General features: G+C 43.7%; 1 protein-coding gene across 3 annotated transcripts in view; it reads left to right on the plus strand.

Annotated features, from left to right (window-relative positions):
- The first annotated feature begins 357 nt into the window (after positions 1-357).
- Positions 358-27,181, plus strand: part of Xpo6 (exportin 6) — a 105,762-nt gene continuing 78,938 nt past the window's right edge. For all 3 annotated transcript variants that reach the window (XM_020159483.2, XM_074059408.1, XM_074059409.1), the window contains exon 1: positions 358-970. In XM_020159483.2, coding sequence (XP_020015072.2) covers positions 968-970 — 3 coding nt within the window. In that variant the 5' untranslated portion in view covers positions 358-967. The remainder of the gene's footprint in view (positions 971-27,181) is intronic.

A 27,181-nucleotide genomic window follows, 5' to 3' on the forward strand; every position in this document is an offset into this window, starting at 1 on the left:
GCTAAAGTGAGTGCGGAATGACTGTACGAAAGCTCCACGAGGGCAGAGCACCTGCGCCGCAAACTTCTAGCTTAGTGCCCGCCACCTGGAAGGCGCTCCATAAAGATTTGTGGAATGAATGAGTGAGGGAAGTGAAAGAAAAACCACTCCTTTACTAAGATGGCAGCCTCCACTTCCTTTACCAAGATGGCTGCGCGCCGACGCACTGACGGAGGACACAGGGGGCGGAGCCAGATGGAGGCGGAGCCAACGGGAGCCCTCAGGTGAGGCTCCGCCCTTTTGCCTCCCCTCCTCGATTCCGGATTGGTCCGGTTCCAGCGCCGCAGCCCAGGCGGCTGTGCTGTGGGGGCCGCCCGGCGCTCGCCACTTCCGGCGCGTTGGGGCTGTTGGTTGAGGGCGGCAGCGCGGCGCGAGCGGGTGGCTCCGGGGCGGCCGCGCGCAGGGATGCTCTGGGGGGTGGCGGCGGCAGCCGAGTGGGCTGAGGTGGTGAGGACAGCGCGGGCCTGCGGGCTTCTCTCCTGAGCCGGCCGCCCGGGTAGCGCCGCGCCGCCAAGGCCCCTCCAGCCTCCACCCCTTTAGCCTCGGGGCCGGGCCCGCCGCCGTCTCTGTCTTCCGTGGCCGGGGAGCCCCTGCCTGGGCCCGCAGCCTCCCCCTCGGGGGTCGGGCCCGGGCGGGGGCCCGGAGCCTCTGCTTTCCTCGCCCGCCTCCGAGCCCCATTTCCTGCTTTTTTAGTTTCCTTGGGAAGGTGCAGTGGGGCTGGATGAATTGTCCCGGGGGTCCCCGATGAGGCGGACCGGGAGGCCGTGCTCTTTTTAGAGGGTCCCCGCGGGCCCGGGTGGGGAAGGGGTTTTCTTTGCATGGGCGGGGGACTTCCCGAGCCTGCCGGGACCATGACCTGAACTGTGCGAGCGGGACGCGTGCGAAGCCCAAGACCCAGCTCACCTGAGCCGCCCCCTCCCCGGCCAGCATGGTAAGTGGGGCCGGCGCCCCTTTCCTTTCCGGAGACCCGGCCCGAGGGGTGGGCCTCGGGGCTGCTGAGCCATCGCTGCTGTCCCTGGGGCGGGGGAGAGGCGCGCGCCGAGCCTGGCCGGTGACACATGCGTGCAGGGTGTGCAGGCTGGCTGTGCGTTCCCATCCCCCTCTTCCTCCCCCCCCCCCGCCCCTCCAGGGATGGCTCAGGACTGGGACGGCTTTGGAAGTGCTGCGGCCACAATCCTTGCATCTGGCATTTGCTTCTCACAATGCAGCTTGTTAGGGTAATCATGACTATTTATTTCTTGTGGGCAAGGCCCTGTGTTAAATGATTGACGTGTATTATTACAATAATCCTCCGGTCGGAAGTGGGAAATTGAGGCATAGAGCAGTTAAACACTCCGATGAAGGTCAAGCGACTCTTCTAGGGACAGTGGCAAGATTTGAACCTAGACAGTCTGAGCTCCTAAGTCTTTGGAGCTCAGGATTCTTGGAGAGCATCTTTTCCAGCTGTAGGTTTACATGTGGGGAAACTGAGAGCCGGACTTTAGAGGCCACTTACATAGGTGAAGGCAGAGTCAGCGGTGGGATTCTTTGGACACCCAGGCTGCTGTTCTTTCTGCTCTACACTCTGGTCTGTAACACTGGAAAACTGTCTATCCTTTCAGGCTCTTCTGGAGGAGGGAGCGTCATTTTCCAGACCCACACTCTCAGTCCTCCCTGAGATTTGTGGTAACATCGCTTTGTAGAGCATTGGTCCCTTGCCATTGTGACAGTTTCTGTGTCTTATGTGTCCATCGCTTTAGCCTGAAATGGTCTGATTCTTTTCTGCTCAGCTCTGGCATGTGGCAAACCCACAGTGAGTGGGTGATTGCCCAGCCTGGATTTGAGCATCTCCAGGGATGGCATTGTTCTTAAGGCCACTTGTTTTACCCCTGTCATATTAGTGGTGTAGTAGAGAAAGGGACCCAGTCACAGCTGTAATGCAGATGTTCAGGCCAGTGGGATTGTCCAGTTTTCAAGGAGTCTGTGGATGGTGTCTTAGGTTCCAGGTATAGAAAGAGGATCCGAGGTATTGACCTGATCCCTGTGGGGCATATAGTCAGCTGGGTGAAACACACCACTAACGCTCAGCAGCATGGCATAATTTCTACTGTGTATACCGTATATAGTGTGTCTTTACGTGCACAGATCAGTTGAATTCTGAGTTCCAACTTCGTTTCTCTATGATGTAGAGATAGGACTTCTCAAGAATAATTCAAAGGTAATATTTAGTGATTCCTTCATTCTTTCAGTGATTTGTCAAATTTTTGTTTAATTGTGGGAAAATAGACATCACATCTAACTTACAGTTTTTAACTTACAGTTCAGTGACATTAAGTGCAACTCTCATGGCCATCTTTCTTTGGAAGTTTTTGTAGCTCCCTAAACTGAAACTCTGTATCCTTAAATACTAACCTCCTGTTCCCCTCTGTCAGCAGTCTCTCTCCCCCAGCCCCTGTGTCCACCATTTTACTTTCTGTTTCTGTCAGTCAAACTAGTTTAGGCACCTCATAAGGGGATTCATACAGTATGTGTCCTGTTGTGACTGACTTATTTCACTTCAGCGTATCTTCAGGACTCATCCATGGGGTGGGGGTGGTGTCAGCATTTCCTTGCCTTTTAGCTGAATTCCATTGTGGGCATGTGCCACATTTTGTGTGTGCATTCATCCGTCAGGGATACCTGTGTTGCTCCCATCTTTTGGCTGTTGTGAATAATGCAGCTGGGAATCTGAGTGTGCAAATTTGTCAGTAAATTTTAAGGAGCCACTAGATGCCACGCCCTAGAGAATGTACAGGTGAGAAGACAGACAAGGATTTCCCTTTAGGGAACATAGAACATTTCTTCGACAGAATTTTGTTTGTTCTCCGTAGAGCCAGCAAAGCCCCCTTGTGCTCAGGTTTCCTTTAATTGGGAGTCAGTAGAGCATTATGGGAATACCCACCTTTGAGTAATTAATGTGAAGCTGTCACTTACTTCATGACCTCCGTGGACACATTTTCTGGAGGTAAGTTGCAAGTCAAGGGTTTTGTAACTTAGTCCTAAGCTATTTAAACACAAAGGGAGTGGCCACAGTGGATGTGAGGTGTCCAGGATCACCTAATTACATCCTTTTCTGTGTTTGGTGCTTACTGGTTCACCTGTAGTTGTTCCAGGGTTAAGGGTTTGGGTGGGGCGGGCTTTGTCTCCTAAAGGTCAGGAAGTCAGTGCCTGGTTTGTGTCTTACAGGAGGATTGTCTTTTCCCTGGAATCACAGTTCTTTGTTCATTCCAAGAACTTTTTTCCTCCCCATTTCTTACTGACTTTCTTCTTACTGACTTGACTTTTAAGAGTATTTAGTTAGCCTAAGTTTGAGCCTTTTTAGTTTCTTCTTTTTAAACTCTAGTAAGACTTGAAAATGATGTAACATGGTAAAAACTGCCATTTCATCAGGCATGGTGATACACAACTGTAATCCCAGCACTTGAGAGGCAGAGGCAGGAAGATCCTGAGTTCAAGGCCACCCTGGGCTTCATGGCATGATCCTGTCTCAAAAAAACCAAAAAAACTAAAAACCAAAGAAACAAAACAAAAACTCTAATATTTATTAAGCATCTCTGATAAGCTGTCTATCTTGCATTTATTGCTTTTTCATTCAGTATCAGTTACCCACACCACCTCTGCCAGGTTACATGATTGCTATTACTAAGCGGTGGGTACGAGGTTAACAGACCTGCTGGAGGATACCTGCTTAAGGTGTTGGATCTGCCATTTGGACCATGTGCTCTACAGCAAAGCCTGCGCTTTTTGCTGTACTTGCGTCACCTCACGGGAAAGATGATTGCAATGTCATCCCCGCTGTTTGGTCTGAGATAGATAGCAGGCCATAGGAGCATGGGAATTTTCTTTAAACTGCCCCTCTGGGAAGAGAGATCTTAACCTGCACATTCACCACCAGTTAAAGATTTGTGATTGCAGGACAGAATTACAAAGCAGCTAGCTGTATTCCATTTCAAATGATTGCTTGAATTCCTACCGTTCTGGAGTGGCATAGCCTGTTAAGAGCATCCTACTACTTCTCTGAAGAGTTCTCAGTAGTAAATGAGCTGCTACTGCAAATGGAAAATTTTTTATAAAATTGAGCTTTTATTTGAATTAGCATTTCTTTTTCAGTTGTTTAAAACATGCATCAGTTACAAAGGCTTCTTATTTTTTTTAATGTTACTTACTGTCAGTGGTCCCTTTGTAATGGAGACAAAATCACATTTTAAATTTGCCCACTTACATGATATATGTCAACTTATGTGTCTGCAGAGTTACATTGTACACCGTTCTGTGGAAGGTCTGAAGAGGCATGAAGAAGCAATTTGGCATGAGGAGATGATAGGAAGGGTTCACGTTCAGGTTCAGCAGTTCAGAGGTTCTGTATTTTGGTCATATCCTTAGAGATAGTCTGGAGAGACTTTACCCGGGCGTTTTGGCACCAAGCTATAATCCAGCACTTGGCAGGCTGTCGTAGGAGGATCACTAGTTTCAGGCCAGTCTGGACTTCATAGTGAGACTTTGTCTCAAAACCCAAAACAAAATAAGACAAAACTAAAAACCAAAAAAAAAAAAAAAAAAAAAATTAACACCTTTTGAAAAAGTACATGATATATTTCAAATGATGAAATTACCTGGTAAGCAAAAACCCCTACTAATGTGGTATAGGGAAATAAGCCTCTACATTAAGCCAAAGCTTTTTAGTGTCTCAGTTTACTTAGTCATGAGATAATTACTGAAGTCCTGTTTTCAAGCTTAAAATCTCAGGAGCTAGGCTACAATGTAACATGGCATGGTTAATACATAGAGAACTCAGTGTATTTTACACACAGCCACCCGCTTATTCTTCCTGACAGTGCCAGGAGGTAGGCATTTTTATTTCCCATTTTACAGATGATGACATTCAAGGGACTGAGAGGTAAGGCATCTTCCCAGGGTCACATGGCAACCACATGGTGGAACTGGGATTCAAATCCAGGCAGTCTGGCTCAAGAGTCAGTGCTGTGGGGTTGGGGGTACAGCTCAGTGCAGGAGGCCCTGGGTTTCATCTCTAGCAGTATAAAACAAACAAAATGGGTGCTCAGAACTGTCACCCTTCTGATAAATACAAGAGACTGCATCATACAAAAACACGTTGCTGCAAAGATACATTGGTGGGAAGAATTTGTTGGTATAGACTGAGGGAGCTGGGTTGAGGAGAAGGGTCAGGAAAGGCTTCCCGGGAGGGCATACTTGAGACTTGAAGGATAAGGATGACTTTGACAGTTGGACAAGGAAGAAAAGGGCCTTCCAAATAAAAGTTGTTTACCCTTGGTTTCAAAAAGCAGATACAGATCAGTAAAGATAATACAAAAGAGTAGGTGTCAGATGAAAGCGAGATAAGGAATAAACACTTGGGTTTTGGACTGTTTAGGGCTTTCCTAGGCATAGAATGCAATGCACAAATATGCTACAATTCTCACCTTTTTTTTGGATGGTGCTGTGGATCGAACACAGGGCCTGGCACTTGGCCCTTGGTAGGCATGCATTCTACCACTGAGCCTGAGCCCCACCTCCAGCCTCTCTCTCTCCTATTTTTTTGTTGGTACTGGGGTTTGAACTCAGGGCTTCATGCTTGCTAGGCTGGTGCTTTGTTGCTTTGAGCCACTCTACCAGCTACTTTTCCTATCTTAAACCTTCACTCCTACTTTTCTTGATAGGTACTGCCCTATTTCTTTGTTCCCCTTTGCAAGAGAACCCTAGAAAAGGGTGGTCTATACCTGGTCTCTGAGTCCTCACTTTACATATTCTGTTTCCTTTGTCCTCTCTCTCTTTTTTTCTCTCCCCTCTCTCTCCCTTTTTTCCCCTTGCTCTGGTGTTGGGAATTCAACCCAGGGGCTTTGTAAAAGTGCTCTACAGAACTACACCTCCCAGCCCTCCATTCTGTCTTGGGCTCACTAGTCAGAGTTCCTCCTACCACTGTTGCTCAATCCAGTGGTTAACTTAGTCCTCATCTTGTTTGATCGGTGGCATCAGCCAAGTTTAACACGCTTCCCTTAAATAACCCTTAAATCAGTCTTTACTGACCTGCAGAACACTCACATGTGCTCTTGGGCTTCCTCCCATGTCATTGGTGTTTCTTCCCCATCTCACTGATTGCTCAGCAGCTAGAGTGACCTAGGCCTCAGGCTCAGTGAGTTTGCAGTCTAGTCCTTTCTCTTTAGCCCCACTGCTCATGTGCAGCTGCTTTCTTAGCATGCCAGCTTGTTAGACTTGTCAGACTTATGCTCTCAGCTCATGTGCTGTCCTCTACCCTTTGCTCACTCTGTTCCAGCCATCTTGGACTGTTGTTCTTCCAGCCTTCCAGGTGTGTTCCTGCCCCAGGTCTTGGGGCTCAAATATGAGCACGTCACTTGACCCTGACTGTTCAGAGCAGAGGCTCCCCATTGTCATCAGAATAGAGTAGTGAGAAGCATGTGGATCCTGGATTTTCTTATCTTGTAGGTCTCTCAGTAGGGATGAGGATGGCTTATTAAATACTTTAGGTGATTTATTTGGAATATCTTTTAAAGACTTCTCAAATTGTACCTTGTTCTCCAGCCACAGAAAAGCACTTGTCAGTCCCAGAACACTCAGTATACTTTCATACTTCTCTGCCTTTGCTCATGCTGCCCTTCTATTTGCAGGTGAGGCTCACCTACCATGTTCAAGGTCATCATAAAACCATCTCTTTGAGACTTCCTAGCCACTAGTTTAACATGTATCATTTTTAAATTATAGTTAGGTCTTTTGTTTTTATTGTTTTTATTATATTACTATTAAAAGACTACATTCTTGCAGTGTCAAATCATTCAGATGTTTGATGATCATGATGTGAAATCTTGCCCTTTTCCCCAGTCCTTCCTCCTTCCTCCTTCCTCAGTCTAAGCTCGAGAGCTAGCAGGATCTCTCTTTAAGAGTCCATGCTAGGTGAGTCAAGCTCTTTGCTTGTCCAGTGCCTAGTACAGATCCAGCAGCTATTTAGGTAATTGAGTCAGGAGTGAAATTAAACCCTAAAGGTGAAGGTAGACCCCTGACCTTGAGGTTAAAAATGATAGTAACAGAACTTGGAGTGTGTGGTAAGGCTGAAATAAGTGTATGAATGTAGTGAACATCCTATTTTTCCAGTCTATGCAATCACCAGGTGCTGAGAGCTGTTTTGCCCCAGGCAGGTAGAGGTGGGCAGCAGGTGAGTCAGGAATGTGCTTAGGACAAATGCTGTGTAGGTAGCCTGCATACAGGGAAGTTCCACAGCTGAATGGCTGGCTATGTGGGAGAACTTCTGGGGAATAGGTGGGAGTGTGGGTGAGGTGTTGTTTGTGGATACTAGCTAATCCATGAAAGCCACGTTCAGAGGACTGAGGAGGTAGAAGAGGCTATAAGGAAGGGAAGGAAATTGGGGTTTAGAGGAAGAAAAAGTGCACTTCATAATTTGATTCTGTGATAGCCGTAGCTCAGAGGCCTAGGGTATACTACACACTGTGCCTCATGTACTCCCTAACAGCCACCCTGCAAGGTAGGTGGTATGTTCCCATCCTGAAGTCTAGGATGATAAGGAACTGAGGCTCAGGGAGGGTAATGTTTAGAAGCCCATCCACAGTTACTTAGTCCAAGCCCAAAGTCCATGTTGTTTATAGATCACTAGATTTCTTCTTGACCCTACACACCTATACGTACACATATTTACTTAAAATGTAGCAAGTCTGGTGTATTGTCCCAGAAAATGGTGCATCTCATCAAGTAAAGTTGAAACCTGTAAAATTTTGCAGGGCAGTAGAAAGGGCCAGATGGTCGACATTTGCTAATAAATAGTTACCTCTGTGTATCCTGGATTGTGACAGGAGAGAAGGTGGCTGTCAATAGCACCGTGATGGCTGCTCCACATAGACATCCACAAGGAGGCAGGTTGTTAGCCTTTTTGAATTTCAGTTCTGAGAAGCCCATGAGGCTTAGCATGTCCAGCAGGTTCACTTTCATATGAAGGGTACAATGAGAAGAGCCTGGCGCCCGGATAAGTTCATCAGGCTTTTTTTTTTTTTTTTTTGTGGTACTGGGATTTGAACTCAGGACCTACACTTTGAACACTCCACCAGCCCTTTTTTGTGATGGGTTATTTCAAGATAGGATCTCAAGAACTGTTTGCTGGGGCTGGCTTCAAACCATGATCCTCCTGATCTCTGCCTCCTAAGTATCTAGAATGACAGGTGTGAGCCACTGGTGCCTGGCTCCTTCCTCACTTTTGATATTTTTTTACTTTGTCAGTATCTTGGAACATTTGTAACCACAATTTCCTCAGCAGTTATTTTATATTTAATTTATTTTTTGGTTTTTTGGTGGTACTGATGATTTTGAACTCAGGGCCATGTTCTTGCTAAGCAGGCGCTCTGCCCCTTGAGCCACACCCCTAGCACTTTTTGCCTTGATTATTTTTTAAGGTAGGGTCTTGTTCTTATGCCTACACCGACCTTAACTGTGATCCTCCTACTTTATGCTTCCTGCCTCGCTGAGATGATGGACGCGGACCACCATGCCAAAGCCATTGGTTGAGATAGGGCCTTGCAAACTTTTTCCTTGGGCTGGCCTTCAACTGCTATCCTCTAGATTTTCCCCTCCAAAGTAGCTAGGACAATAGGCATGAGCCACTGTGCCTGGTTTAGTATTTTATATTTTGAAGGATTTAGTGTCTCTACTGGCCCTTCCCTCTCCTGCCCTCCCTTCCCCTGCCCTCCTCTCCTGCCCTCCCCTCCCCTCCCCTCCCTTGCCCTCCTCTCCTCTTTGTACATTTTTTGGTTGGGTCAGGCAATATTTTTAAAAAATGTAATTTGGCTGGATAACTGTAGAATGCTGACAGATTGCTCATATTTGAAGTAGCCTGCACACTTGCTTAAGCAGTTTCAGGATGAATCTCCCAGGGCTGATTTTTGTCAGAGTAAGAGCACTAACATGCCACATGCAGTGGTGCATGCCTGTAATGCCAGATGCAGGAGGCTGAGGTAGAGGAGATGGCTTGTTCCATGCTAGACTGGACTACATAGCGACACGCTGTCTCAAAAAATGGGAAAAAAAAAACCAAAACGCTAACATTTCATGCATACTGATGCTGTGCACTTGAATAAAAGGGTAATCACAGTGGCTCTGTGGGATCTGACAGTTTTCTAAGCCACCATACCCTTTTGGTCTTTGGTCCATATAAACGAAGATGTACACCTCCTGTTTGGTTTCACATTTGTCAAAACATAATTTAAAAACCTTTTATGGGCTGGGATTGGGATGTGGCTCAAATGGTAGAGCTTCTTCCTAGCAAGTGTGAGGTCCTGAGTTCAAAACTCAGTACCACTAAAAAAGGAAAGAGCACAGGGAAATGGTGGGCTGTGGGTGTGGTTCAGTTGCCTGCGTGGCAAGTGCAAGGCCCTGAATTTGAACCCCAGTACCACCACAAATAAACCAACCAACCAGCAGGGCACTGATAACTTATTCCTGTAATCCTAGTTACTCAGGAGGTAGAGATTAGGAGGATCTCTTCTTGGTTTGAAGCCAGCCTGGGGAAATGGTTTTCGAAATCCTATTTCGAAAATACCCCACTCAAAAAAGGGCTGGTGGAGTGGCTCAAGTAGTAGAGCACCTGCCTAGCAAGCAGAAGTCCCTGAGTTCAAACCCCAGAACCACTAAAACAAAACAAAACAAAAAATCTGAAACAATATACAGGCATACTGGCTTCATTGGAGGGCGGAAGTTTCCTTGTGGAGTGATCTCCTCTGCTGGTTCTGTAGGTTAGGTTTATGAACTGGAGTGTAATTTAGTGTACTATTGTTCATTAACTTAGGCTTTGTCTAGTTTCCCACTGAAACTCCCCTCATGGCTGAGATAGTGTAGACTGATTAGAGGGAAGCATCTGTTCTGTAGGTGTAGGTCACAGTTGCTCCTGTAAACCTGAAATTTCTTGAAAGTTTTGGGTTATACCTTAAAACATTTATGGTTTAAGAATCAATGTAGGGGCTGGGGGCATGGCTCAAATGGTAAGTGCTTGGCTAGCAGTTGTGAAGCCCTGAGTTCAAACCCTAGTACCAGGCCTGGGAGCATGGCTTAGTGATAGAACACCAGTCCAGCAGATACAAGTCCTTGGGTTCCATCCCTGAAAAACAATTCACCGTAGGTCTCAGCACTCAGGAGGCTGAGGCAGGAGGATCTTGAATTCTAGGTAGGGTCTTTCTACCTATTTTGCCTGAATCATCACAAGAAAGCTAAAGGTCCAGGTATATGTGATTGAGAAGCACAATGTGGCCTTTGTTTCATTTTTCAGTGGGGTGACTGTCCATGTCTGTGGTGCTCTGTGGTCAGATATAGTTCACTGAGAAGTGCTGAAAAATGACATCCTGGTGTTTCTGTAAATGAGGTTTCTCATGAAGAGAAAAAGGTTGAAACCATTTGACAATGCCTCCAAGCAGTATTTGAGAACATTTTGAGAACTAGTAAAGAACTCCCCTGTATGCCTCAATAGTGACAGTGAGTTTTGACTTGACAGCTTTTAGTAGGATACTCAGTAGACCCTTTGGTATGTAATGTCACCTCTGTAATCCCAGCACGTAGAAGGATCATGAATTTGAGACTAGACTGGGCTACATCCCAAGTTCCAGGCCAGCGTGGGTTCAAGGCCAGATAACAGGAACTTAATAATAGGAGGGTTTTATCAGGGAATCTTCCCAAAGGAGGTTATTCCAGCTTGAGTTTGAAAGCAGATGTGGGAAGTGTCTGGGCAGAGATTTTGGGGTATAAGGCAGGGAAGCAGTAGGGTATTTGGGCAGGTGGAGCTGCAAGATGGAATGGTGAACCAACTGGTGTGTTTAGGGGCGTTTGTGAAAGCTTTGAATGTTGAAGAACAAGCCTTCTACCAGGCAGCAGGTGATATCTGAAGGCAGTTACTCTGTTACTTAGTTCAGGGGGAATGGACCCATGGACTTTATTGCTCAGAAAACTGTTCATCTACATTTTGCATCCTGTTTTTAGAGAAAGATTAAGTGGTCTATCAAAGATTTATTTCAGCTATCTTATTTTGAGATAATTTTCCATGTATTTAAGTTCCTAAAGTCTTATAGGGAGTTTCTCTATACTCTTCAGGAATGTATTGAAACAGATAAGGACAAAAACCCACAGTAGCCACACCTTGCAACATTTGTAACCAATCGTTTACCTCAATTTCTGTACCCTTTTTCTAGTTCAGTTAAAGTTGATACTAACTCTATCTAGCCACAAAATCTTCTCTGCCATCTCTTGATTTTGCTTATTCTCCTGATTATAATTTATTTTGAACTCTGTAAAATATTTAATAGGTATTAAAAAACCCAAGAGGTCAGGGGTAGTGGTATATGCCTATAATCCCAGCACATGGGAGACTGAGGTAGGAAGATCAGGAGTTCAAGGCCAACCTGGGCTACTTAGTGGAACCTTGTTACCACAAAAAACAAAACCAACAAACAAAAACCACCAAGAAATTACTACCATCTGATTCAACTTCTGGTAACATTTGGTTTGTTTCCTTCTAGTCTTTTTTTCTGTTTACTTTTTTTTTTTTTTCAGTACTGGGGTTTGAACTCAGCACTTACACCTTGAGCCACTCCATCAGCTCTGTTTTGTGATGGTTTTTTTCAAGGTAGGGTCTTGCAAACTGTTTGCCTGGGCTGGCTTCAAACTGTGATCTTCCTGATCTCTGGCTCCTGAGTAGATAGGATTACAGATGTGAGCCATCAGCTCTGTTTACTTTTTAAATATGGTTGCAGTCACACTGCAAAAGGACTGGGGTTGTGGCTCAAGTGGTAGAGTGTTTGGAGGCCTTGAGTACCACCCTTCTCTCCAGAAAAGGCTTCTGATTGTTGTTCTTCAATATTTTGGGGTGTGTACATATAGGAAAAGTTAGTACCACGTTAGATTTTATTTTTGTCTGTTTTGGGAGACATCACTTTATTTATTTATTTTTTGAGACAAGGTCTGTCTGTATTGTTTAGGTTGGCTTCTTTCTGCCTCAAAAAAATTGTAGTCAAATACATATGACATAAAACTTGGCATTTTATTTCTTTTATTTTTTGGCAGTACTGGGGATTGAACTCAGTGCCTCATGCTTGTGAGGCAGGTGCTCTGCCACTTGAGTTTCTCCGCCACCCCTTTTTTGGATTTACTTTGTTTTGAGATAGGGTCTCGAGAACTATTTGTTCAGAGCTGGCTTCAAACCTCAATCCTCCTGATCTCTGCCTCCTGAGTAGCTAGGATTATAGGTATGAGCCACTGGTGCCTGGCAAAACTTGACATTTTAAAGTGCACAAAATTCAGTGACATAGGGCTCACAGATAGAGTACTTGCCTAGCACACTCTGGGTTCAATCCTCAGTACCCTGTCACTTGGGAAAACAAACAGTGACATTAGGTACATTTACTCTATTGTGCAGCCATCACTACTCTAGTTTCAGAGTTTTTTTTTTTTTTTTTTTTATCACTCCAAAGGAAGCCCTGCACCCACCCAGCAGTCTCTCCCCATTTCTCTCCCTTACCCCCTGGTAGTCACAGTCTGCTTTTTGTGTTCACAGAGATGTTTATTATGTATATTTCATATAAATGATCCTCTTTTCCCAGCTTCTTGAGTAGCTGGGATTGCATCAGTATCTTTTAGAGCATAAGACAATGATGATTTAACATTTAAATTGAATCTGCATTATTGTAGTTTATAAATTGATAATCCATCTTTGGCAGCAGTCTCAATTTCAGCATATTTAGTCGGTCAAGAAATAGTTTACAGTTATTGTCAAAGGACAAAGAGCATTAGGACCTTGGGGTAAGATGGAACTTAAAAACGGGCAAAGTAGGAAAAGTGTGGTGCTTAGAGAGTGAAAGCTGGAGATATGCAGGAAGTCTAGAGGTTACCCTTGATTTGGAATTTGATTTGAGAACTTGCAGGTAAGGTGTGTTTATCTGTGTCATTAAAAAAATAGCCAGCCTAAAACAAATGAGTAAGTTTGTTTGTAGCAATAACTAACACATAAGACCTTGAGAAAGTAGGAATTTTTGCTTAAGAACAAGAGTGGTATAGGGATGAAGAGGACAATGAGAAAGGGCCCAGAACATGTTTCTCAGTGTTTGACATTTTCACTGGGAGGAACTACTGTGCTTTTGGATGAGTGGTTTTCATTCCTCAGGCGGAATTTTTTTCCAAAATGGGAAGGAGCCTTCAGAGTTTGATCAGACACCCACTGACACAGAGTGTTCCATGTAATGGAGAATTTTATTTACAGAAGCAAATATTCCTTAGTAAATTCATAGGTTATGGAGTCAATGTCTTGTTCTGATTAGTCTGTTAATTATTTCCCCAGAGTCTGATCCCCTTGGGTGGGGAGTGGCAATGGAGAGAAGGAAGATGTGAATCAGCAGAAGCATCAGAGCTTGTGTGATAATTGTGAAATATGTATTTGGCCTTCTGTTTCCTGGTGTAGTACTCCTGCAGTCCCTAGAATCTCAGAAGTGATGTCTTCTGTATGCCAGTGAATTGATGATGGCTGGCAATCCCAGGTAGTCTCAGGCGGGGGCTCATCACCAGAAAAGACTGGACAGAACTAGAGGGTTGGGACTTTGAATTGATCACCAATGGCCAGTGATGTGAATCTTGACTACCTAAAAGCCTTTATAAAAACCCCAGCAGACTAGATCTGGGGAACTTCTGAATAGCTGACCATGTGGTGGTTCCTGGAGGGTTGTGCACCAGGGGAAGTGTGGAGTTCCATGTCCCTTCTCTCATCCCTTGCCTTGTGCATCTCTTCATCAGTTTCCTTTGAAGATCCCTTATAATAGCAGGTAAACATGAATGTTTCCCTGAGTTCTGTGAGCCACTCTGGGAAATTAATCGAACCCAAGGAGGGTTTGTGGGGACCTAGATTTATAGCTTGTTAGTCAGAAGCACAGGTAAAACAACCTGGGTCTTAGTGATTGACACCAGAACTGGGGGGCAAGGTCAAAAGACAGTGCGCTCAACCTGTGGGGTCCCACACTGTCTCCAGGTAGATACTGTGAGAATTGATTTGGAGAACACCTGGCTGCTGTTGGCTGCAGAATTGCTTGCTTATTTGGTATGTGCTGCATCCCTCACCCCAATTTGGTAGCAGAAGCGTGTGGTGGAGCATCTGAGTTTGTTATTCCTGTAGCCTCAGGGCTTGGGTTAATGCTGTCTTAGTCTCTAACTAGTTGGTGGCTTACCACATTTTACTTCCGTGTAATTGAAATAAGGAGTTAAGGACAGGAGATTTGCAGCCAGCATTTAATAAGGAGTGCTTAGCGTTCAGTGCTCAGTGAACTTGATGTGTTCCTAGGTATCTGAAGGACAGCATAACCTGAAGTTTAAGGCTCTGGTTTGGGACTGATACTGGATCTGCACTTTGCTCACTGTGTGCTCCAGCGTCGGTACTTTAATCTCTCTGGGCCTTAGTTTGCTCACCTATGTACTGGGTTATTTGAGGATGAAAGGAGTCAATCATGTTCAGTCCTTAGGACAGTGCCTTGTGTGTACAATGTGCTAAGTGTTAAGTTAGTGTCAAGTTCTCACTATTGAGTAACTCGTGTAAAGAATTTTCCTGCAACAAACATTAAGCATCTACTGTGTGCTAGACCCTGAGAGCACAGAGAGGAATAGGAAGTAGTCTGTACTTGTGGGCTACTGGGGATGCTTGCACATTAGAAGGCAATTTCTTTTTTTTTCTAGTTTCACTCTGTTATTTTTTAAAGCAAATATACATTGTGGAAAATTTAAAATAGTACAAAAGATTATACAAAGAAAATTTTACTGCCTTCCTTTCCCCTGACCTCAGAGTCCCTTTCTCTAGAGACAGCTGTGTGTGTGTATACCCCCCACTCTACAGATAGGTGGTATGTATGCTGTCACATTACCTTTAAAAAATAAATACATACTAGACATTCCCTATATACGTGTACAAATATACACTCATGTACATATGTAGTAGTCCTCTGTATCTGCAGGTTCTGAATCTATAGATCAACCACAGATTCAGTGTGTTCGAGGATTTGTTGTTGCTGATGCACACTATGTAATTAGCCTTTGATGGTTGCCTTTGTGCCAAGCATGTAAAAGCTTTTTTCTTACCATTCCCTAAATAATACCGAAATAATTATTCGCATGCCACTTACATGGTATTAGCTAATCTAAATCTAAAATGATTTAAATTTTTTTTTTGATGACACTAGGGTTTGAACTCAGAGCTTCAAGCTTGCCAGGCAGGTGCTCTGCCACTTGAGCCACTCCGCCAGCCCTTAGAGATGATTTAAAGAATACGGGAGGGTGTACATAGGCTACTTGTAAACGCGACACCATTATATATAAGGAGCTTGTGTATCTGTAGATTTTGATATCCTTGGGGGGATTCTGTAACTAATCACCCTCCAGTACTGAGGAATGAATGCATGTTTAGAGCTTCTTCTCTATTTTTCATAGTGCACATTATTCCTTGATAGGCACATACCTTATTTAACCAACTCTGCTTTGATGGAAGTTTAGGTTGTTTCCTGATTTTCTTTTCTTCTCCTCCTCTTCCCTATTCCTCCTTCCCCCTTTTCCTCTTCTTTTGCTGTCTGGGGATTGAACCCATGGCCTTGTGAATGCTAGGCAAGCAGTCTACCACTGAGCTATATCCATAGCCTGTTTCCCAATCCTTTGTTTTACAGTGTTGTCATGAAGATACTTTTACATTTAAACTTTGTAGGAAAAAAAAAAAATCACCCAAAGTGTGATTGCAGGTGTTGTGCATTTAAAATGTTGACAGCTTTTACCAAATTGTCTTCCACTGAGGTGGCACCAAATTACTGTTCTCACCAGCACTGTGTTCAGTGTGATCTTAGGAAGCTCAAGAGTGGTAGCTGGGCAGGGTGTCACAGAGGTGGGTGACTTCTTTTTTAAGGAGAAAGGGGAAGTGGCAGCAGCTATTGTGTGGAGGGAAGAGGGAGACTTTGTTGTCTAGCTGAGGCTCAGGATATGTGGGGTCTGGAGGGGAGTGTGGAGACAGCAAGAAGGCCAAGTAATCAAGTAATGCATGACAACCTCTCCACCCCCCCCCCCACTGCCCCCCGGTAAGGTGGCAAAGGCCTTGGGCCTTGACCATGCTGTTGCTGGCTGGCAGTGAAAAGGTGCTTGAGAGAATTTACAAAGCAGGCTTGAGCAAGCATTTCTTACCCAAGGAAAACTCTAGACTTGGTGGAACCCAGGTAACAAAGCTGCCGGGGCTTCAGGGCAGAGGTGTTTTTTTTTTTTTTTTTTTTGGTGCTGTGCTGGGGATTAAAGCCAAGTTCGAGGGTTTCTGTTTGGTAGACCACTGAGTTTCCTGGTGGTGCCACAGGTGCTGCGCTGAGGAGTACAGGTACGTTAGGGCCTCCTCCCCTTCTTAACTAGGCTTAACTGTTTATTTGGTAGATTCTATGCAGTTTCTCTTTCCTTAAAACGAGAATAGCTTTTGCTGTTAACATCAGTATCTAATCCCAAACCTTACTGTCCCAAACCCACATGGAGACCTGGAGGGCATGTGAGTCATTCCCACATTCTTTGCAGCATTGGTAGGGGACCCCTATAAAAATGAAAGTGAAGGCATTTATATTCTTGGGATTTTTTTTTTTAAGCATTAGTTGGCTTATTATGTGGGATTTTTGTTTATTTGGTTTCTTCCTTTTTTTTTTTTTAAGAAGAAAATAGCTTATTGACTCACCAGTAAAATATGTAGTGAAATAGTTTTGCTCATTTATGGTTAAGGGTGCTAAGGGATTTACATACATTATGTCATTTAATTCTTACAACTACCTACTGAGGAGGGGAGGACCGTTGGAAGTTCATTTTGCAAGCAAGAAACTTGAGGCTCAGAGAGGTTAGGTAACTTGTTCAAGGTTATGTAGATAAGCAAGAGGTGAAGTCAATTAAGTGCAGATCTGCAGCCAGCTCCAGAGCCCATGCCTGTAATTCATGTGAAGGCATTTGCACAACAGGGTGGGCCTGGCTACCTGTTGGAATGGCGTGGGATTTCTGCTGTTCTTGAGTTTGTGCAGGCGCTCATAGTAAAGGAGCAGAGCTGGGAGGTGGACTGCATTGAAAGCAGGTCTTTATTCTCACTTCTCTCCTTTCCCGGTATTCTTGCAGGGTGGACTGGAAATTGTGGTGAGGACAGTGAGTGCGAGTGCCCCTCTCCCACACTAATACCTCTTGCCCTGCTGAGGACTGGAGACTGATGTGAAACTGTGTGGGCTCATCTCTTAATTGTCTAGGATGTGAGCAAGGCTAAGGATCCTGGCAGGGTTGGGTAACTAGGCAGGAGCTAAGCACCTGTTTCCTTTCTCCTGTTCATCCCCTCCCCCCAAGTTACCATCTGCTTTCTTGCTGCTGTCACTGCTCTGCCTCTATCCCAGTGGGGTGTATAGAACCAGTATTATGATAATGTTTTTCTGTATTTTATAAGTTACAGTTTGAAAAAAATTGTAGTTGAAAGTAAAGAAATTGCACTGACTTGTAGTTGAGCCATGAGAGTCCCTGGTTAGAGATCATGTGCAGTCGTCTTCCTTTGTGCTAGTGACATCTGTGTGATGGGAGGAGTGCTCAGAACCCCAGCCAGGAAGAGGTATTTCCTACTGAACACAGATCTCCGCTTGTGCGGCACCCTCTCACTTCCTGTGGAGTGCAGTGCTGTCAAAGGTCCTCCGGCAGCTGCTTCTGTGATACTGCTCTTTATTGTATGGGGCACTATCCCCGTTTTGGCCATTGAGAATGAGACTTGAGAGCTTTCACAACTACTACTGTGAAGCAATTAAGAATTTAAAGAATTAAGAATTAGGGTGGTGCTGGTTGTATTCAGAGGGATAAGGGATAAGCTAGTGACAACTTTAGGAGATTTTGCCTTTATAAAAGCATGTGGGAGTCGAGCTGTGGTGGCTCACGTCTGTAATCCTAGTTATTCAGGAGACAGAATTCAGGAAGATTGAGGTTCAAAGTCAGCTGGGTCGAATAGTTAGTGAGACACCATCTTGAAAATACTCAACACAAAACAGGGCTGGCAGAGTGGCTTAAGTGGTAGAGTGCCTGCCTAGCAAACGTGAGGCCCTGAGTTCATACACCAGTACACTGAAACACAACAAAAACTGGGAATGTAGGTCAGTGATACAGTGCTTGCCTAGCATGTGTAAGGCCCTGGATTTTATCCCTAGTACTACAAAAACAAATAAACTTGAGTGCACACATAGAGAAACCTTCAGTGAGAGAGAGGATTCTTAGCAGCACTTACATACTACTTTAAAATCACATACAGTAGACGCATGTGATTGCATTTCATACCAGGGATGCTCCAGCAGATTTCGGGATTGGCCCAAAGTTACACAAACTGTACCCAGTGGAGCCAGGCCTCACTCTGTCTGTAATTCCCTCTGCCCGAATGCCTGGCTGTGTGCCTCTCTAAACGGCAGTACTGGTGCCCATGAAGCCTCTGTTTTCTCCTGGCTTGTGTAGAAGGCCCTCTTTTTGTGTTGCCTCATTCTTGTTTTGGCTTTCATTTGGGGGTGGATGTCTGTCCCCAAGATGGGAGCAACATTGGAGCATATTCTCTGGGCCTTCTTCCTTTCCACAGAAGTGATTTCTCTGATTGGTACACCAGGGAGAATACCACACCACTGGCCCACACCTGTCAGGTGTGAGGTCACTGCATCAAAACACTGCCTGGCTAAGTGCCTAAACTCTTTTCACTTGCTACCCTTGAGAAGTCTGTCCTGTGCCATGCCTGCTTTCCTGCCCTTTTTCCTTTGGCTTGGGGGCGGGGTGGTAAAACCAGTTTAGAATGGGAAGCAGAGCATGGCAGCTTTGCCAGTAACCAGGAGGACATTGGACTTTGATCTGTGCTTGGGTTCTTGAGAATACAGTGCCACTAGATGGATCCTGGAGGGGGAAAGAAAGTGATTATGCTCCCCAGCCCCAACAATTTGTATGGAAACAGTCTGGAGGGTTTTGCCAAAATCAGAAAATGCTATTCTAATTTTTTTTTCTTGGTGGGACTGGGGTTTGAACTCAGGGCTTTGCAAGTGCAAAGCAGGTACTCTGCACTACACTTGAACCACACACCTCCAGTCCATTTTGCTCTAGTTTTTTTGGAGATGTGGCTTCATGAATTGTTTGCCTGGGCTGGCCTTGATCCATGATCTTTCTGATCTCAGTCTCTCAAATAACTAGGATTGCAGGAATAATTGTTATTTAAAATGCCAGTTCTATCTGGTAATAACTTAGAATGAAGATGGTATGGGTTTTACAAAAGAGACTTGCTGTTAAAAACAGCATAGGCAGCAACAGCAGCTGAAATGAAATTATTTACATGGGGTGATTTTAGATTTGCAGCATGCTTTGATAGTGGTCTGTCAGTGTCACACCCATTCATCTCCTGTTTTTATCTCATGCATGGCAACACCAGTGCATAAAACTCTTGGAGCAGAGCTCCTTGTGCTCCTTCCCCAGTGGAGGAGCTGACTGGGAAGTGGCTCTGGCCTCCTTGGGACTTCACAGTAACTAGGTGGCTTTGGGGAGGAAGCTGAGCTGCATTTCCTCATCGCTAAAGCAAACCTGGACTTGCTGTTCTCTGGGGTTTGTTTATTTCTGTCTTAAGATTCTGTGATCCTGTTTTAGAATTTCTTGTATTCATGTACGCAGTATGTGTCTGGAGTTTAATTGAGTAGGCCTGCAGATAGAAACATTTGTCTTCTGGGATATGTACCTGGAAAAGAGAAGCAGATGGGATGGTGAAGAGAATGCCTATTCTTGGCTGATTACTCATTTATTTTGGGCACTTTCTTGCAGGATGACTATTTTTATCATATACTCTTTTGGTTATCTAATTAAAGCCATCTGACTGGTATATAAATAAGTAAGTATATGAAATATATATGCTTTAGCTCCTAGTGCATATGCTTGTTGCCCATTTTTTAACATCTAGGCTGTGCAACATTCTTTTTCAAAATGGGGGGAAAATAAACCTGGCGTGTGAGAGTATAAATGAATCTTTTCACTGTTATGCCACTTTTTCTCTTTCTCTTTGCCATCTGCCATCAGCTTGGAGCAGTGAGGAGCAAGGTGGGGGACACCAGTCCAACAGAAGAGATTTTAAAACCTTTTATTTGGAAATCATTTCAAACTGACAAAAAGGTTGCAAGTAATGAGTAGCACAAAGACTTAACTTTTACCCAAGCCCACTTGTTAACATTTTGCCCTGTTTGCTTTATTATTTGTGCTCTCTTTCTGGTATGTTCACACATAAATACATTCACACATACAATATTTTTTCTGAAGTATTTCAGAGTTGCCCAGTTGTAGTCTATTGCCCCTATGTAGCGTATTTCCTAATGGGGATGTTCTTTTATGTAAGTGCATTCCACTTACAGCTTCGATGAATTTAATATATCATTTGTATTCCATTCTGTCAGTTGCCCATTAGGTCCTTTATAGCTTTTCCCTTTTTCCCTGAGCTCAGGGTTCAGTTTAGGATCAGGTATAGCATCTACTTGTCATGACTCTTTAGTCTTCTTTAGATGAGTTGTTTTAAAATTTTGAAACCAGTGTAGCTAATGAGTGACTGTTGCTGGGTTTTGCTTTTTTTTTTTTGGCAGCAATGGGGATTGAACTTTGGCCTCATGCTTGCTAGGCAGGTGAGCCTAGCTTGGGCCACTCTACTAGCCTGTTGCTGTATTTTTAATGTGTTGTCCAGGAGTACATGGATAGGTTTTCCCAGCATAAAATGGACTGTCCTCTGTCTGCAAAGATGTTCTCTCTAATTAGTTCCCATGGGGACAGAATACGCCACTTTGACTTTATCACTGCCACAGAGGGGCCAGTTCAGCTTTCTACCCAGACACCTGACATTCATCCTGCTTCTGACTCCTGGTCCTCAGCAGTTGTCAGATCTCTTTTGTTCATGGAAGAGACTGAGATTCTGATTTGACACTTTGTGCAAACCTGAGAAAAACAAGAAATGTATAGCCATTAATCAGCTGCATGGCAGTTTTTATTCAAAAGCAGAAAGTGCCCTTTAATGACTAGAGTTATGCTTAGATGCAACTGTAGTATATGTTGTGATCACTAAGTATCTCTGCGATGACACTGTGCAGTTATGCCTATGGTTGCTCCCAAAGGGCAGATATTGGTGAGATTCAGTCTGTGGGCAAGACAATAAGGAGCCCCTCTGGAGCAAATGGATCACTTTGCTTCTTGGCTACAGATGCATGTTCAGAATGGTGGCTAGAACGTCCCTATAATGTGCTGTGGTGCTCTTTGCTTCAGTAAAAGACATTTTTTTCCCTTGCAACTTTTGTACCTAGTTTTTACAGTTACTACCTTAGTATATATTGGTACTCCTTTGTCCCCCTCTGTTCTGCCTTGCCTTACCTCTCTATCACAGGCTGACTAAGGAAACAGCCACCATGAGGGTGTGGATGGGCTTGTGTGGGGACTGCTTGCCATTCACCAGCAGGAGTCTTTGAACCAGTTTGTTTACTCAGAACCTCTGGGTTCTGGTGACTACCCTTTGGACAGCTAGACTTCGAAAGGTTAGCTAGCCTCACCAGTTTGTTTCTAGAGAGATACAGAGTAAGTTCTACCTCAATAAGATATGTTTAGTTTGGGTTTTTAGAAGGAAAGTACCTGTAGATTGAGACAGAAAGAGCATGACCAGGCGAAGGGGAAGATGAGAGGGAGGCTCCTTCTGAGTGTAGCTCTCTTGTTTGGGGCCTCCTTCCTGTGCTTTTTGAGCTTTCTAGCTTTTTGAGCTAAGTGTCTTCAGGAGGGGTATACCTGTTATTTTTTATTAGTATCTGATTGCCATACATGTTATTTTAAGATTAGTATCTCACTTCATACTTATGTGCAAGCTACAGGCTAAAGAAGCATTTTCCCTCTATTTTCTTTGCTGTGGTGAAGGGTGGAGGGGAGAACGAGTATCCATTTGAGAGTTTAGACTCTGATAATGCTCCGAGAAGTTCACAGGAGGTTGAATTTCTTTGCTAATGGCATAAGAAATTATGCCATACTTTCTTGCATACTTTTGAACCTCGTTGGCAGCGAGTATAGAATTTTCTCAGAAACCTGTCTATACAAGCAAATAGAGTAAGAAAATCATGCTGGATGTGCCACAGGCTGGCATGTATTTGAGTGCCGTATTTTTGTGGGACTTGGGCTAGTCCTCATTTTTTTAGGGTTTGATTTCGAAGGAGGCCATGAACCTGCAGCTGCAGGCAGGATGCCCGTCTGATGTCCGCCTGGTGGATACACAGGTGTAGCTCCTAGATAAGGTAGCAGAAAACTTGATGAAAGCTTCTTTAACAAAGTCGTTTCCCCACCTCCCCATTCCAATTTTGTAGGAAGGTTATGCTTTAGAGGCCCTTAGGTAAACGGTTACAGATTTAATCAGGGTTACCATCACTAAGACGTCTTATCTTCAGAGACAAAGCCCCATGTTGTCCACCTTCAGCTAAGTATTTTTGTTTTTTTTTTTTTTTTCCCTTTGGTGGTACTGCCGTTTGAATTCAGGGCCTTACGCTTGCTGTACCACTTGAACCGTGCCCCCAGCCCTTTCGGCGTTAGTTTATTTTTCAAGAAGGGTCTTGTACTTTTGCCTGAGGCTAACCTTGGACCTTGATCCTCCTACCTCTCTCCCTTGGGGTACTTGGGGTTACAGTTATGTACCACCATGCCTAGCCAGCTTCAGTGCTTTTAAAGAAACATTGGTAGTGGTCTTTGATTTTTCAAGAGACTTAGTGAGTCTCTTTGTGAACAAGGTCATTAAAGGAAGAATTTAAATAGTCACATGCATCTTGAATTCGGAGGAATTACCAGTATTCCTGAGAAACTGAAAGTGATACCAGCAGTCTTCTTTGATCTTCCTGAATTCGATCTGTGAAATATTTGAACACCAGTCCTTGCTAGATGTAGAAAATGCAGACATGAAGCAGAGTCCCTCTGCAGACAGCTTATGCTGTGGTTAGAGAGAAGCCTAGCATCTAAGAATCACCAGTGGTAGCTGTGGCTTTTAGCCCACATACTTTATGGAGATGATTTTATTTAATCCTCAGAAGAACCCAATGTGTGAAATACTCTTCTAGCCTCAGTTGTGCACAAGAGGAAAAGTGACCAGTTAAAAGCCTAGACCAAGGCTGATGTGTGTTTGAAGATGCTCAGGGAACCTGACCCCATAGTCTGTATCCCACCCCCCTTTTTGGGGCTGTATTTAGATTTGAACTCAGGGCCTTATACTTTCTCTAGCACTTAAGTCACACCTCCAACCCTTTTTTGCTTTAGGTTATTTTTCAAGTAGAGTCTTGCTTTTTGCCTTGGGCTGGCCTGAGACCACTACCCTCCTAAGTGCACCTCCCTCCCATGTAGCTTGGATGACAAGAGTGTGCTACCACTGCCCAGCTCATTTTGTCAAGATGAGATCTTGCTACCTTTTTTTTTTTCCTGGGCTGACCTCCAGTCTGAAACTCTATCTCCAGATCTCCACCTGTTGGGTAGCTGGAATTACAGGTGTGAACTACAGAGCTTAGCCTAATCTTTAATTGTCTGGCCACTTGAAATGGCCACAGGATAGTATTATGGCAGAAGTCTGTGGTACTGCTCGCCAGAGATAAACAAAAGATGAAAACAGAGAACGAATCCATGCAATAATCTTGATGAGAAAGTTCCTGAAGGTTGAACTAAAAATTGTACACCCAGCAGCACGTCAGGATGGGAGTAGACCCTTGCTAATGAGACCATGAGTGTTGAGATGGAGCAAAGACTTCCTTCCTGTGGGGAGTCATGTGGAACCAGAATGATTTCTTCCTCTTTTCCTCCTGGCAAACTTCTCAGCATTTTTCAAGGCGCGAAATACATGATATCACCTGGGAAACTTTTCCTCAGAGTCAGTATGTTCTCTGGGCTCTGAGGCCATGTATACATATGCCACTTCTGTAGGATATTGCAGTATCAATTACTTAGTATTGAGTTTGGAGTTTCTCAGTCAGCCCAGATTTAAAGGCTCTGTAAAGCCAGGTTTAGAATAATTGGGACAGAAAATTTATATTTAGAATTTACCTGGTAATTGAGGCAGGAGATAAGTAGGACTTGGTAGAAATGGTGGTGAGGGAGAAGGTACAAACCTAAGAAGTAGTATGAAGAAAGAGTCAGCAGTCTGATGATATTTGTGGTGGATATAGAGCATATGGAGTCAAAGAGATGGCAAATTGTGTGACCTTTCTCCTCCTTTCCAGTTTCCTGCTGTGATGTGAGCTTTGCTTGACTCTTAAGGGAGTCCTTAGAGTTGGGAGTAGCACTAAAAGGAGCAGATCAAATCCAGGCAAACACAGCTGGGAGCTTAGCAACTTGACATATGTTAACTTTCTGTAACAAAACACTTTGGCTCCTTTTAGATACATACGTAGATCTCTAAGAGTATGTTCTGAGCCAACCTTTGCTTATCATTCTGTCCAAGGATTTTTAAGTGTGTATGCCATTTGCTATTGAAGCGAGCCAAGTGGCTCTTGGGTGGCACAGGTGGATGTGGTGGTAGTACCTTGTCTGGGTGCCTTGGCTCTGAACACAGATAGGCAACAATAGCTAGGAATTCAGGAGTCTTACACTAGACTGTTACTTGCATGCCTCCTGCAGTTTCCCGGATTGCTCTGAATAGTTGTTCTTATAGAAGAACACAATTTTAAACTCTCTCGAATCTGAAAATGCTAACCTGAACTTGAAAAAAGTAAGTCTGACATGAAGGTTAGGCATGGTGCTACCATGACTATGATCCCAGCTCCTCAGGAGGATCATAGCTGAGTGGACTGAGATGGGGCTGAAGTGGTAGAGTGCTTTCCTAGCTAGGCAGATCTCTGAGTTTAATCCCTCAGTACTGCTCCTCCCTACCCAAAAAAAGTATGGCATGAAGTTTTAAAAATTAAAGCACAGATAGTAAGGAAAAATGATCAACCTTTTTTGTAATTTAAAATTCAAATGAAGAAATAGAGTATCATGCTGGGGGCATGAATCAAGTGGTAGAGGCTTGCCTAGCAAGTGTGAAGCCCTGAGTTCACCGCCCCGCCCCCCCCAACAAGCAAAAAACCCAAATAAGAAATAGAATATTACCAGAATTCAAAAATTCTTCTTCCCCAAAGATAACCACTATTCTGATTATAACACCAGGAATTTGTTTTGCTTGTTTTAAAAGGTTAATGTAAAATGAATAATCAAGGATATGTTTTTAGCTTTTGTCACTCAACATTATGTTTGTGATATTCTTCCATGTTGTAACAGCAGTCCTCATGCTGTCTTATAACAAATTCTGTATAAATAAACCATAGTTTATCCATTCCATTGGTAATAAACATTTGAGTTCCTTTGACTTTTTGGGTATTATATGCAATGGTGCTGTGAACATGTGGTTTACATTTCCTTCCTTCCTTCTTTTCCTCCCTCCCTCCTTCCTTTCTTTCCTTCCTCCCTCCCTCCCTCCCTTCCTTTTTCTTCCCTTGGTTTTTTTTTTTTTTGTGGTGCTGGGGATCAAACTCAGGGCCTTGCCCATGCTAGGCAAGTGCTCTACCACTGAACTACATTCCAGCCCTGTGTTGACATTTCTTTTGGTATATATGCCCAAATTTCTGTTGGTTATTATCAAGGAGAAATAAGGGTCATAAGATATACACATGTTTAGCTGTTGCGGAAATCTCAAGCTGAGATACGGGACACTGAGGCAGTTTAGCAGAAAGCAGTGTTTTATTGTGCTGGCAAAGACTCAGAGGAGAACCAAGGGGTCTCACGCTATATACCCTTGCAAGCAGGTTAAAGAAGCAAAAAGCAAAGCTCAACCTACATATGGCTGCATGTGACTTCATTGGCTATTTCATTCCCCCAGTGCTATGTGACCTTTTTTTTTAATGTGACCTTTTTTATGTTTTAATTCTTTAAGTTTTTTCTTTCTGCTTTTTCATCCCTTCTCCCTGTCTGAATATCAGAACACAGCCTGTCTGTTTCTCTTTTGGTCCTCCTCCCTGCTGCATAGCTACTGAGCAGTTTTCCAAAGTGGTTGTAAAGTTTCTTCTGTTCCCACCAGTGGTATATGTGTTCCAGTTGCTCAGTCAACACTTACTATTGTCATTTAAAAAAATTTTAGCCATTCTGGTGGATGAGTAGTAGTATTTTGTTTTCAGTTTGTATTTCTCTGATGACTAGTGGAGTTGAGTACTTACTTGTAGGTCTTTTGAGTACCTTTTATAAGTAACTACTTGCTTAGCCAAAAGATTGTTTCTTTGTTAATTTGTGAAGTTACTTAATATTCTGATAATGAGTTCTCTGTTACCATATTGCAAATATCTTCTCTCATTTTGCGGCTTTCTTTTATACTCCTTCTGTTGTGCCACCTGATAAAAGTTCTAATATGTTATTCTTTTCCTTTGTATTTAGTGCTTCATGTGTAGGGAAAAAAATCTCATGGCCCCAAGACCATGGACACTATTCTCTAACAGCTTCACTGATTTGCTTTTCACATTTTAATCTGTAATCCAGCTAAAATTTTTTGTGTGTGACTGTGTCTCAGTTTTGTTTTTTTAATGATTTAGCTTATTTTAATGTAGTATTTGATAAAAATGAAGACTTCTGGGTACATTTGGCTTACAGATGTTAATGACTAAATGTTTGTGTTGAATGTTGCATATCACTGTAATCTGTTGACCAGTAACAGCATTTTCAACATGGGTTAATACCAACACTGTGAATCAGGGGATTTGTACTTAGCATACACATGGTCTACTGCAGACTTAAATACTAACCCATAAATTTAACTGAATTATTGGGTCCATTGCAGGGTTGTGCTTATTTATCCGTAGAACATTGACATCTAGCAAAAATACACATTTCTTTTGCATGTCACTGCCCATATTATACTGTAAAAGAAATACATCATTCAGTGCTCTTCCTAAGAAACTTCCTTAGAGTATCTCTCTCCCTCTCCCTCTTTCCCTCCCTCTTCTTTCTTCTTCTCCTCTTCCCCCCATACATATATCTCACCAAACAAAGGAAAAGCACAATGCTATCTTTAAGATTACCCATTAAAGAA

The sequence above is a fragment of the Castor canadensis genome, chromosome 17 (genome assembly GCF_047511655.1).
Source record: "Castor canadensis chromosome 17, mCasCan1.hap1v2, whole genome shotgun sequence".
NCBI classification, from domain to species: Eukaryota; Metazoa; Chordata; class Mammalia; order Rodentia; family Castoridae; genus Castor; species Castor canadensis.